At 32.3% G+C, this 14102-nt stretch overlaps 1 protein-coding gene across 2 annotated transcripts; it reads left to right on the top strand.

Annotated features, from left to right (window-relative positions):
* Positions 1-7497: 7497 nt before the first annotated feature.
* On the top strand, positions 7498-13697 carry LOC105155823 (stomatal closure-related actin-binding protein 2). 2 transcript variants are annotated; one of them, XM_011071790.3, is made up of 13 exons: positions 7498-7782; positions 8796-9089; positions 9346-9474; positions 10124-10216; positions 10335-10475; positions 10856-10924; positions 11052-11135; positions 11428-11608; positions 11745-11861; positions 12087-12145; positions 12447-12581; positions 13065-13214; positions 13350-13697. In XM_011071790.3, the coding sequence occupies exons 2-13, from the start codon at positions 8811-8813 to the stop codon at positions 13386-13388; spliced, it is 1476 nt and encodes a 491-aa protein (XP_011070092.1). In that variant the 5' UTR covers positions 7498-7782; positions 8796-8810; the 3' UTR covers positions 13389-13697. The 2 variants fall into 2 exon arrangements, with proteins under 2 accessions (XP_011070092.1, XP_011070093.1); XM_011071791.3 differs by having other exon boundaries at positions 7498-7865.
* Positions 13698-14102: the final 405 nt, after the last annotated feature.

Below are 14102 nucleotides of genomic sequence, written 5' to 3'. Positions count from 1 at the left end.
AATCTCTTGAATATGTTAGAAAATCAGTCGAACAGATAATAAAATATTTGTAGTAAATAAAAAAATAAATTAAGCGTAGTACATAAAATTTACGTGGTTAAGACATGTTTCATACTTTGACTGATTGTGAATTTACGTCTACTTTAATAGTACTGAGGTTTTTTGTTTATTTATTTAAATATATTATTTAATTTGATTTGAAATTATTGATTTAATAATTACAATAAATTACAGTTACATTCTCTATGGTTTGTCACAATTACAGATGTCTCATCATTGTTTGAAAAAGTGCAAGTACCTCTCATGATTTTAACGTTCGTCTAACAACGAGCCCATTCTGTTAGCCTCCATTTGGTTTCCATCCAATTTTTATGGTGAACTGATCAAAATGTCCTTCTGAATTATGGATATAGTTTTATATATTTTTTAGACTTTTTTGAAATATTTTTATAGACTAATATCAATGAATTATTTACTTTATTCACCCATATTTTCTTTTTCACATTTGTTCAAATATTAAAAAAAGAAAGAAAAAGTTAAGGCAAAAGTGGTATTAAAACTCATCGTTTATATTATTACATAAATATTTTTCATTTGATGGAGTATTTGTAATTTTTTTGAACAACGATGAGACATTGGTAAAGACGTTAACCAATAAAAGAATTTATTATAATTTATCTTAATAATAAATAATAAATTAGGATTTTATTCGCCAAAAAGATAGAAAATGTTAATTAGGTTACACATGTTGTACCATTTTATTCTAGTCCAATTGTCCTTGTCCATACAGGTGGTAGGAAGTCGCCATCAATTTGGAGCAACTACTACAACCCGGATCCACCCAACATGAGTAAAAGAACCGAATTAACGGTTTAGCCCGGGTCCGGGTGGGTCCACTCTTATCTTTTGTTCGGACCCTACCACGTGATATGCTCAATGTAAGAAGGAACAATTTCAACTATCACAAAACAAAGGAGAACAGCTCATTTCAAGGTAGTGCCCGTGTTGTGTGTGTGTGTGTGTTTTGTGCACGAACTTTATAATTATAAATTAACCCATATACTATTATTACAACATTTACTTCACAATATATTAATTTAATAAATTTAGAAGGAATAAAAAAATAATATAATACTGTTAAAAGTAGACTAAATACCTAAATTCGTAGAATTTAAACTAATAAACTGTTGGATGTGAGATTTTAACCTCACCATCCAAATAAGGGATCATACAATTTTCGTCCTTTTTAAATTTGAGAAGCGTCATTTTTGACACACTTAAAATTTATTTTTGTACAGAACGATAATAATTTCAAAAAATAATAATATGTCGATGATATTTGTCGCCAGGATTTACTAATTTAGCCGATAAATGTCAAGTTATAGCTGCAAAATTGGAGACATTTTCTGGTCAATTGGTAATTTCTGTTTGATCCGGATCGAAATATGCGAGCTCCACCAAAGGATCCAAATTCGCTATATTTTCGCCCTAGATATTATAGATGAGTCCTGAGAAAAAAACACATACGTTAGCCTAGTCGAGTTTGTCCCTAACGAAGACCCTTCGACGCTCAAATTAGTTAGGTTCGAGGTAGAGATATGCTATTTTGAGATATAAATGAGATAAAAAGCAATAAATGTGTATATCCCTAAATACTTTCAGAATTGAGCTATTTATAGTGCCTACATGTATGGCATGAATTAGGCCACGTGACGTCATCCAGATGTTCCTTGTCTATGATCGTACGGTGGAGGAGCAGATTGCTTATACGAGTGCGATTCGTCGGTCTTGGAACGGGGCAAGTAATGAGGGTTCGACCCAAGTGTACACACGCAGGTTCCTTCGGTATTTTGGGTATTCCCACTCTAAATGAAGGGATTTTTCATCTTTTCTTGAAAATAAGGTGACACCCTTATCACTGTTGTAAACCCGTTTGATTTTATTTTTATTTTTATTTCCAATTTTTAGAATGAGATAAAAATCTTTATTGATTTTGTACGAGAAATAAAAATATATTGGTTTATAGGTTTGAGAAATAAGAATGTGTTTGAATTTGATTTGTTGTATAGATATTTTACAGATATTGTATTTTTGAATAAACAATATAATGTTACTTTTCATAAAAAAATCAACATGTCATGTCCTACATATGGCTAAGACACAGGCAATGATGAGGTCTAGAATGACAGTTTGAGAAATGTGTTTTCAGTATACTTAAGTTGCAAATTTTCATTAAAAATGGACATTCTTATGGGATTGGACTAAATAAATCAAAATACTGAAATAATTTAATATTTAAAAATTAATAAATAAAAATTCTAGTTCCGATCCGGCTCAGTCAAACCTGCACCAATCATATAACAAGTACAAAACACTCATCACGTGATTAGTTTAATTCGATTAAAATTGATGTGATCAAGAATTTTCCAAACACCAAACACCCATGTCCTAAATCTGTCCCCTTATTCAAAAAAGAAGACAATATTGTCGTTGGTTGTTGTACATTAGTTAATTAGATGAAGATAAGAATATGAAAGTTGGCGTATAATTATTTAATTAGGAAAGTATTAATTCTAAACTTGACTTATAGTTCTTTAAAGTATCAGATTCAAAACTATATATTATAAATAAATAATTGCTCCCTTTATATAATTATACTTAAACAAAAATTAAATATTATTAGTTGACAATTAATATATACTTCAACATCCCTATATATATCCCCATTCTCATAATCCTCGTCACGGACAAGTATTTAGCGTAACCACTTCAAATATTACTAATTATATTACAACTTTGCTACACTTAATTTCTTGACGTAACAGCAATAACAACACTATGAAAATAAACACTATCCACAATTATTTGGTCGGATAAAAGAGGGATTTCTAGCTAAAGTATTTTTCTGAATTTTTATAAGATTATGTATTTTATAACATGTTGTTGTGCTACTTATAAAATAATATTTTAAAATATTGTATGCAATAAAATAATAAAATTTATAAGATATTAGTAATGACAAATTTATAATTAATTTGATTGGAATTAAATAGTCGGAGAAAGTATCGGAATAAATTAATACTGTCTTGCTTTGCGTGAGCGAATTTTCTAACATATAAATATTTGTATGTGGTACATTTAAAAAAAAAATGGATTGGATACAATTACATGATGAGTTTCGATCATTAATACTTAATATACGTAATTATCAATGTCGAATATGTATAATTAATTAATAATTTTTGTTACAGTAGAGGAACAATTATTATTAAAGCAAGCCAATACCCCACACATTGGTGGACAGTGGGACTTGAACCCATCACTAGAAAAAATATGATTTTTCTCTATAGTTAATTATTATGATTAAAAAAAAAAATCATGACCGAATACAAACTAACCATTGTTCCGCAACGACCATCAACTGTTGTTTCTGCAAGCGAGCCCAAATATATTAATCATAGCTAAAACCATGACAAATATTTTGATCATAGTTAAAAATCATGACACGTACAGACCAAAAGTGGTAGAGAATTATATTTTCATATTGGTTGAGCGTGGCTGTGGTTAGCAGTATTGATTTACCATGATTTTAAAGTCGCAATCATTTATAGTGGTAGGAAAAATCAAATTTTCTGTAGTGTCGCGTCTCCTGGTCATGGAGCTTCAGTTTCGCCAACTAAATTACATGGGTTGGTATTGTTATAAATTTATTTTGTAGAAAAAGTTTTATTGAAACTTACAACATTTTATGAATTCTCAAATATCATAAAAAAAATGAATTAATTAAAACCAAATTGATGATAGCGAAGACTTTTCCTAGTCCAATTCGTGTAGGGTGGGGGGGGGCCAAAACCCAAACATCAAAACATGTAGTAAAGATTCCAAGGCCCCATCCTCCAAACCCTTCAAATCTAATCGCAAAACTCACCTACTAATTACTACTAATCATTAAAGGCATTAATTCAACCCCCCCCCCCCCCCTACACACACTATTTAGGTGATATTTGAGGGCAAGTGTTCTTTTTTTTTTTTTTTTTTTCTAAATGTACATATGCAGTGCATGTGATGTTTTTTCAGCATAAAAATTAATCAAAAAACGTTCATACATGGTAATTTATAAATTTTATAAAATTGAGATGATAAATTGATGATAATAATAATAATAAAGTGTAAAAACGAACATAATTAAATTTGTGATATGTCATCTGTCAATTGCCCCCTTCCCACTTTTTTGGTGTGAACAATATATAAAGTTTTAATTCAATAAACTTAATTGTCTAACTACCCAATTTATTTATCTATCAAGCCATCATGAGCACAATGCAGAATTATAATGTCCCTACCCCCCTAATTCTCTATTAGGTGGATCTTTATTTATAAAATAATTCAAAAATACCATGTGGCGAGATATTATTGGACCGTGGCTTCGGATAAATCTATTATAAATTGCATCTTGATATTTAATATAGTCTTTTTTTGGTTGAGAATCATCATTAGAGGATAGAACCCGAAGTCATAAAAAGTAGTTGTCGCCAACCCGATTAATTAATTTTCATAATTAAGTCTTGGCTTAAAATGTAATTATATAATGACAACAAAAACTGTTGTCGTCGTATTGTCACTCTATATGCATCACTGTGTCCGTAATGACGATTTTATATATAATATTTTCGTGATTAATAATTATTAGCGTTGTAGCAACAATATCAAAATTATTATTTATACATATAAAATAATGATAAACTTTTTTTTTGGTTTTTTTTTTTTGTTGGGGTGGGGGGCTGTTATGAAGTATTTTGATGTTGGTGTTGACATATTTGTTTGTTTTGATTTTGTTGTGAGGAGGGTGATGGTGATAGTGCATGTGAGGAATGATTAAGACAGGAATATGTTTGATAATCTCAGTTATACCTAAGTTTGATTGTCATAAATTGCCACTTCTTGTCCACATCCCCATCTTATATTTTTTTTCCTCTACAATTTTCTTTACAATTACCAATTGCTAAAACACTCCAAGCTCATTTGGTCGTGTTTTCAATTAGATTATAAAAATTATTCATATTTTTACGTAATTATAGAATCACCCATGACGGTAAAAAAGTATGAATATTTTATATAATGATGTTAATATTTTTGGGAGGTGTATGTATATAATTTTTTCAAAAAATAATAATTTGTGTAAATAATGTTGACGTTTCGTCGATATATAAATTTTTTTTAATAAATATTGATTGTTAAATAGATCGTATGCCACAGAGTGTATATGTAATTATCCATAATTTTTATTGATTACTCCGTATCTAGAAAATAAATATAGGTAAAATACACTTTGGCCCCGTGAACTATTTTTGACGTAACATTTACCTTCCTAAATTACTAAATGTAACATTTACCCCCTTAGTTGGACAAAATGCCCCTTATGTCTTGACAATTGTATTATTTTTAATATATTTTAGTATTGTGCACATTAAATTATTTTTTAATTAATTTTTTTAATAAATAAAGAATTTAATAAAAATAAGGTATAAGTTAATATACGTAGCAGATGCACAACAAATATAATATAACCAACAACTCATATATGCTTTTCAAAAGAAACTGACAAATATTTATGCTTAATAACAAGTTTAATTTTTTAGAAAAATAAATAAATATATTTTATCATATTTTTTTAAAAAAATATATTCTAAAAATTGATATGTAATTATTTATTTTTATCTAAAAGAATAAGTACGTAAAACTTAAATTTTTAACAGAAATATTTTATATTTTTTTTGTGCAGTTATTGTACTCATTCATTTTTTAACTTTGAGTCAGTAAAATATAAAAAAAAATTATTTAATTCACTGATTATATTCTACTTTACCATAATTAAAAGATATTTTTCTAATTAATTTTTAAACTAAAGTTAAAATGAGAATATATTATTTTTTTTTGAACTAAATAGACATATATATATACAATATAAGCGCAATATTGTCCAAATATTTAATTTTAGAGGATAAATATTATATCTATTAATTTAAATGGATAAATATTACATTAATAATAATTCAAGGAGGTAAAGTGTATTTACCCTAAAATATATGAAAATACAGTCTTTTGTCAAAGCAGGCAATGCCTCAGACATGCTATCCCATGTTGGACGAACACTATTCTTTTATTTGTTTATAATGTATTTATGACAATAAATATTATATTTTTAAAATATTTTTAATATTCTAACATGAAGGAAACAACAAAAAGAAAAAAAACAAAGTTATCAATAAAAACAAAAATAAAAATAAAAAAATTGAAAAGTCGATATTTATATTTCATAATGTACGGAAAATGACATATATTTATTATTTCTTGTTTTCAAGAAAAATCGATTTTGCTGTTGAATATTATTTTCCGTCAATTAACGCCGCACGTGCCAACTCAGGTGCCCTTAGTAGCGGGCTGCCGTTTCTGGGAATTATCGAAAGATAGTCGTTAGGTCAGCAGGAGGACAAAACGGCGCATCTACTAACCTTGACGTAACACACGTCCGTGGCAATCCCGTAATTTAGCTCAAACTACGTGGTTGATTCCTAACGAGAACCCAACCGCAAACTACGGCCCGCCAAAATCGTTCCCTCCAAACCACGCGCGGGGATCCACGCGCCATCGAATACATCGATTATTGCACCGCGCACGCTGTAAAGGGGCAGAGGGGGGCGCCACCGCTTATGAAAGCGAGTGGGGACAGCGCGTGGGGAGGTATTGTTGGGAGAACGGTGGCCTTTTGCACTTTTACTATTCTGACCATGATTCTTTGACAGGAATTACAATGATGACCTTTTTACATGCCTCGCTAGAAATCAGAAAAGTGCTAGAGCCACGGCAAAAATAGCTTTTGCCACTCAGCCTCTTTAGAAGTTGACATTCTTGTCCTGTAGTTGTGGGATTGATTTCCTATTTTCTTTTTTAAAATTTTGATTTGATTTGAAATTTTGTTTTAGGGGTATGTAATTATGAAAAGATGTTTAAAAGTATAATGAAGTAGTTATGATATAATTATAAGGATAATATTAATAATTAGTAATTAATTACTAATTAATCATTAACAATGCAAATAATAAAAGAATATTTGCTTACTTTATAGTTAATATATTATGAACTAATTTTTAATTTTTTAATATTTAAATATTATTTTTTTAAGTAAAAAATACTGAATTTATTATTTTAAAAACTCACAGAGCATATTAAATACAACTTAAAAAAATAAAAATAGATACAATTCTTTTGCAAGAACTATACTATAAAAAATAATTAGATTACATTATTATAGTTTTACAACTAAAATGAAATTGAGATTAATGTTGTAAATTAGACAAGATTAGTAGGTGGATCCACCTAATAGAAGGAAAAAGGAGCAAGGGTTTTTTGGTCATTTTAGAACTGTCAGCAGGCTATTGCCAGGAAGGATATGTAAAACTGTAATAAAAAGTAAGTGGTGAAAAGTGAAGAGCAGAGAGGGTGGTGAGAGAGAGAGAGAGAGAGAAATGAGAATGGAGTGGTGTGAGTGAAAATGGCGTGGAGGGGGTGGAAGCTTTTCCTTTTCAGTTTGCTTTTGGAAAAGCAGACAGGCATTTCTCTCTGATTCTTCTTCTGCTTCTCCTCACTTGTTCACATCACATCCCTCTTTTCTTTGTCTAATTTTTTTCCAAATTTGAAGAACAAAACAGTCAAGAAACACATGAATATGTGCCTTCACTTCCTCCTGTGATTTTTCTCTGCATTGTCTTGTGATAATCTTCTGTAAGTAGTCTGGTTCTTTCTTAATATTCATCTGGGCTGCCATCCCTCGGTTTGTTTCTTCATGGTCCATTTGCAAATTTTTGGTTAGTAGCAAACTTCTAAAGAGTGATGTTTTGTTCTGTTGTGATTAGCAGGAAAAAAAGGGGTCCTTTCTTTTTGGTTGCTGTATATTAGTTGAATGTTTGTTGTGGGATGCATTGAGCTGCTAATCAGTTTATGCAATGGGTAATTGGAAAACAAGATTATGGAATAAATTTGAAATTTAATTCTTGGTTGCATTGTACAATGGCGTGAAAAGCTTTGTCATCTCTCTTCAGCTAAATTTCTTTGATTTTCTTTATCCTCTGAAATTGCAAACTGTTTTGCTCAAAATAAATTCAGTCTTTTGTGTAGGAACTGTAACTGGTATATCTTTCACAAAAACAGATTCATTCTCTTTTCCTACATGGTAGTAATAGTTGAATTTCTTTTATGAAATCATGCAACTTCAATGAAATTGATATGTAGAAGCTTAAAGAACTCGTCCGGTTCAAGAAGTGATATATGTATGTATATATATCTACATGTTTTAAATATGTTTCCTTAGTTTGTTTACATTATTTATGATGTCATGTTGTTCATATTATAATGCTTAATGCTGTCCCTTTTAATTTGCATTTTTAATTCCGCAGATGACGTTTAATCTAATTCTTACTTTCTTATTCTTGAGCTTTTCCCAGTTTGGTCTGAATCATCCAATTTCAGCATTTCTTTTCTGTGACAGCCTGTAATGATTTTATATACCACTACTGTTAGCTATTCTTATTGTATCCATCAGCCGCCGAGTAAGAATGTCAGCTGACTTTTAATGTAAAATATGTCTAGTTCTGTTGGTAGAATGGATGAGTAATGCAAATAGGTTCTTCGGGTTTTTGGTTGGTGCTTATATTGTGCGTTTGCATCATACTCTGTCTTGATCTTGTTTGGATTATTGAGTTTTATCTCTGATGAAAAGGCTTTTCTTTTGAAATCAGAAAAAAGTTGGGCCGATGACGAGGGTTAGTCCAGAATTTGGAGATGAGGTGCAGGCAGTCTGGACGTTATCAGCCGATGTGAGCTTTCAGTCTAATCAATTTCCTAAGTATAAATTAGGACCTGATAATGAAATTCTAGAGGAGATCAAAGAGGACAACAAGGGTCCACCCCTCAAGGAAGTTGTCATTCGGGAAACAAACCAGCTAACTGAGCAACATAAGCGTCTTTCTGTTCGCGACCTGGCCAGCAAATTTGACAAGAATTTGGCTGCTGCAGCCAAGTTGTCAGAGGAGGTCCTTTTAAATACTACTATGCGCTTTACATTGCTGTTATGCTGTTGAATGAATTAACATATGGATCTTTCATCAAGGGTATGGCAGAAAATATACTCATTTTCATCTTGAAAAATTATTCAGATGATAAAAGTTTCCACTAAAAAATAGTTGATATTTGCTACTGAGATCGCTCATTTTGGAAGTTTTAAGAAAGTTCTCACATTGACGACTAAGAATGGTGAGATTAACAATGAAGTATTTACGGTGCATTCAGGCTAAACTTAAGGAGGTGGCATCTTTAGATGGGCATGTGCTTCTGAAGAAGCTTAGGGATGCATTGGAATGTTTGAAAGGAAGATTGGCAGGTCGAAACAAAGAAGATGTGGAGAAAGCTATTTCAATGGTCAGTTTCTTGTGTTACTTGGTACTTCTGTGTGACTACCATATTTCTGCTTATAATTCATAAAGTGGTTGATTTTTAATTGGTTCTGCATTTATATGTCATTTCTATATTGATGAACTGTGCATACTGGATGAACTTGTAATCTCATTATCCCCAACTTATTTTATTCCATCAAATGTAAACCAATACGGCACATGGCAGAAGCTGCCAATTAGCAGTTTATTTATTGGTTTCCCATTGATGAACCCTCGTCTTTCTATGGAATTTGCCTCTTTAGCCTCACCGAGCCTTGTCTTGATAGAGCTTGCAAGATACTTTTATAGGTTTTACTGGAGTCATTGAGTTTAGATGGTCACTGCGTTGAACTCACAATGTTCATTTTTATTGTGTAACTTTGGTTGCTAGAGTTGCATATTCATATAAAAGGCTCCGAAATCACAGAACCTAAGTTGTTACTCTTATAGGTTACTGACCAAAGGAAGGCTTACTCTTTTAACAATTGTGATACTTATTTTCTATGTTTTGTATTAGTTAACTGTAGTTCTCTGGATGGGATGCCTGTTTGAAGCTTCTATTATCTTCCCACCCTGATTACTTGCCTGTAAAATCTTGCATTGCAGCGCTTGATGTTGGTTCCTATGTTTTCCAGGTAGAGGCTTTGGCAGTAAAATTAACTCAAAAAGAAGGAGAGCTAATTCAGGAGAAGTTTGAAGTGAAAAAGCTAGTCAACTTTCTCAAGCAGGTCTTGTAAAACTTACTTTTTCTCTGCATGTATTTCTCTCTCACATACCATTCTTGCCAAAAGATCTGTCTATCTCCTTTGTGGTTTTTGGACAACAGAATTAGCTTTCCTTTGACAGGCCTCTGAAGATGCTAAAAAGTTGGTCAACCAAGAAAAATCTTTTGCTTGTGCTGAAATTGAGAGTGCAAGATCAGTTGTGCAGAGGATTGGAGAGGCCCTTGAGGAACAAGAAAGAAACCAAAACCCGGGGATGCAGCAGGTACCTTTGGCTTCTTATTATTGAACAGTCAATGATTATCATGTGGGAACTAGTCTTTGTGCCTTTTGTTATCCAGGATATATACTTATTGTTTATAAGAAACCTTATATCCACAAAAATACTTGAGGGGAAAATGAGAAAACACAATGGAAGCAGATATCAAAAGGTTTTAGTACATCGGCCTGCTTCAGTAGTGGTTCTACTATTTCTAATAACTTCTCTCCCTCCCCCTGCTTTTGTCTGAGAGCAATTGCAGAATCTGTACCCTGTGTTATGCTTTTGCTTTCATGTCGTTTTCCCATGCTTCATGTAACTTGTAAATGAAAGCTGCTTCTTTCTTATTCTACATGAATGATTGACTAGAGTTTTCATGCTGATAGGAATTGGAGGAATTAATTGAGGAGGTTCAAGAGGCCAGAAGAATTAGGCTAATGCATCAGCCTAGGAAGGTTTGTCAAGATTGTCGTATTTTGTTCATCCATTAGTTTACTGGTTTTCTGGAATTGCATTATTTTTTAGCTTTTTGTGTTTGGTAATCTTACGTTTTTTGAACTGCATCATTCTATCAATTTGTAGGTCGTGGACATGGAAAGTGAACTTCGAGAACTGAGATTACAGATCAGAGAGAAGTGTACAATTTCACTTAACCTTCAAAATGAGGTCTGCCAGTTGTTTACTTTATAAATAAGTACTTGGCAAATACGTTGATGATATTGAGTATTTCTGAAGTCAAATCTCCAGAATTGCATATATCTATTCCAATTAAATTGTCATATTATTCGTTACATGAACTGCTACTACTTAAGCTCGTGAATGTGGTTCCTCTCGTATGTCATGCAGCAAGTTCTTCACTCTCTAAAGACATATCTCTCCCTTAGAGAATTCTTCAATTCATACAGTTTTTACTTGTCACACACATTCAATCAAAGACTTAGTCCTCGTTTCTTTACAGCTGGCAAGGAGCATGAAAGCTGAGGAAAATATGTACCGACTATACGAGTTAAGCGGTTCTGAGACATTAGGTTCTATATTAAGGATTCAGCCTTGTTCAGATAAAGCAGTAGAGCTTGCAAAATGTTCGATCCAGTGGTATCGTTTGTCTTCTCAATGCAGCCGGAGGGAAGCTATTTTAGGTACAAATTCTTTATTTTCTATGTTGGTTTATGGTGTTACAGAGAATAATTTCTAAATAGTGATTCCTAGCTTTGTAATTTTTCACTATAGTTTCTTCCGATTTTTTATCTAAGTAAATTTTCTGGCGACCCCCAGGTGCCAACAAATGTGTTTATGCTCCTGAGCCAATCGACATAGGGCGAGTTCTGCAAGCTGATATAACATCAAATGGCCTAAAAGTCACGCTTACAACTGATGGGCCGATCAAGCAAGGTTGGTGAAAATGATTGGTGTTGGTACTGTAAGATAAGAAATTGCTTCATGAATTGTTACCACATTCAACTTCTTTTTTAGAGTTCACCTTTATACGACTCTGTAAGTATTATCTTGGAGAACATAGCTACTTATATGCCTGTTCTGCATTAGATCTTTTTACAACTGTGCAAAAGATTGGAAGGAGAGAAAGTGTAACTTTTGCCTTCTTTATTTCATTTCCAGCCTCAGACTTGGGGAGCTATCTGGAGGCACTTTTGCGGAAACCAAACAATGACTTCAGTGTACGTTACTTTATTTTTCTGTAAAGCATGCCACCGCACATTAGCATTATATCCTTCTTGATCAGGAAGTACTATGTTTTTTATGCTTTTGGTGGCTTCACTGATAATTCATACTTATGATTTCATGGGCTCAGCAGATATACATAATTGCATCTTTATTCACAACCAATGGCATCTGTTATATTAAGTTTTTCGGCCATCGTTAGAGTTAAACAGGAAATGAAAATAAAAATAGCTATAATGCATGAATATCCATCTTGAAAATAGTATTTTTGTGATGCTAGTAATTTGTACGGTACAGGTGGTTATCTCTCAAATGAATGGACGGAATTATTCGTCACATTCAGTGCACTTGTTCCATATCGGGAAAACAAGGATAAAGCTCAGTAGAGGATGGATCACAAAGGCCAGAGAATCATACTCTAGGTCTATGCAGGTATTCCTTGTGCCTGTTAATCATATGCTAGTATGAATAAAAATTACTATCTTGGATCATCGTTAATGCCATTGCGCTCTCGTTTCTTGCACAATGCTTTGAATATGTTCACTAGGAATTATTGGATAAGAAATACGAGTTATTCCCACAACTTGAATTCATTTTCTCATACTGCTTTGAGGAAATTTGACAACCCTTTTTTGATATCACCGATACTCTTTGTGAGGCACACACGTACGCACAAGAAAATATATTTTTCTCCTTTGTGGCAGTATTTAAATATGCCGGACTCTTGGTAGTACTTAAATTTGTTACGCGATTTTTGCGAGAAACTGATGTTGCTCTAACATGTATTTGGATGAGAAACCGATGTTCTTCTTCTTGGGGTTTCTTGGTTCCATCTGTATAACACTTCATGTCATAGTTAAATATGATGAATAGTATTCGAGAAATGGTATTTGACAAAATAATATTTGTTTCCAGCTATGTGGATTCAGAGGAGGCGGCAACTCTGCAGCTAAGTCACTGTTTTGGCAGGCTCGGAAAGGACAGTCTTTTGTGCTTGTTTTTGAATCCGAGCGGGAACGAAACGGAGCCCTTACTCTTGCGAGGAAGTATGCCTCTGATTGCAATGTAAGCACCTTCACCATTCTCTAACCTTCTAACCCCCCCAACCCAATACACACACACACATATATACATATAAAAGATGTTTGATCCGATTAGAATGTTACATGTGGAGACTCTAACTCGAAGTTGAAATGGCAGTTTATGCTTGCTGGTCCAGACGACGACGCATTGCTGTAAAGACTGACAACGGTCTTAGTTTCCAACTAATGATAATAGTACTGAAGTTTCAAGAGTTTTCAAGTGTGAAGTCTTTGGTTCTTGTCTGTGTGTGTGGAGATGATACAATACAATGATACATATGCCTTTGTAATCCCCTAATCTTGGCATTCATTTCTAGTTGTTGTCTGTTCCAGGCATTGGTTTTTGGTTTGCCTGTCTAAGTCATTTGTCGTTATAACCTTTCTGTTTTTAATCTTTCACCCTTCATTGTACCTCATTGGTAATGCAAACTTCAGACCTCTATTTTAATTTGCTATTTGTATTCTATCTTTCATCTAATATTTAGATGTCTGTGTACAAAATTTTTGAAATCTGTATATTAAATCCCATACAAAATCCAATATCAATTTGTCAGAGTGGATCATGACTGAGTCTAGAATATTATACGATATTTTATCGTGTTTTATTTGTTATTTTCGTTCCACAAGTTCAGAAATACTCAGAGCAAGCCATAAAAATAAAAAAAATAGGTCTAAAACTGCGCTGCATTTAAGACTTAGAACATTATGAAATTTCAACAAAAAAAAAAAAAAAGTTGTGCTTGTATTTTAATTTCTTACTATTGAAAAATTATATTGGTAGATATACTTTAATATTTCAATTAAATGAACTACATAAATAAATAAAAACTTTCGAAATTTATTTATCTTTTAGAGTAAAAGTTCATAATTT

This window comes from Sesamum indicum, linkage group LG2, assembly GCF_026168435.1.
Source record: "Sesamum indicum cultivar Baizhima isolate 11 linkage group LG2, ASM2616843v1, whole genome shotgun sequence".
NCBI lineage: Eukaryota > Viridiplantae > Streptophyta > Magnoliopsida > Lamiales > Pedaliaceae > Sesamum > Sesamum indicum.
The sequence above is the reverse complement of the archived record's forward strand: the minus strand, read 5'-3'. Positions and strand labels throughout refer to the sequence as shown.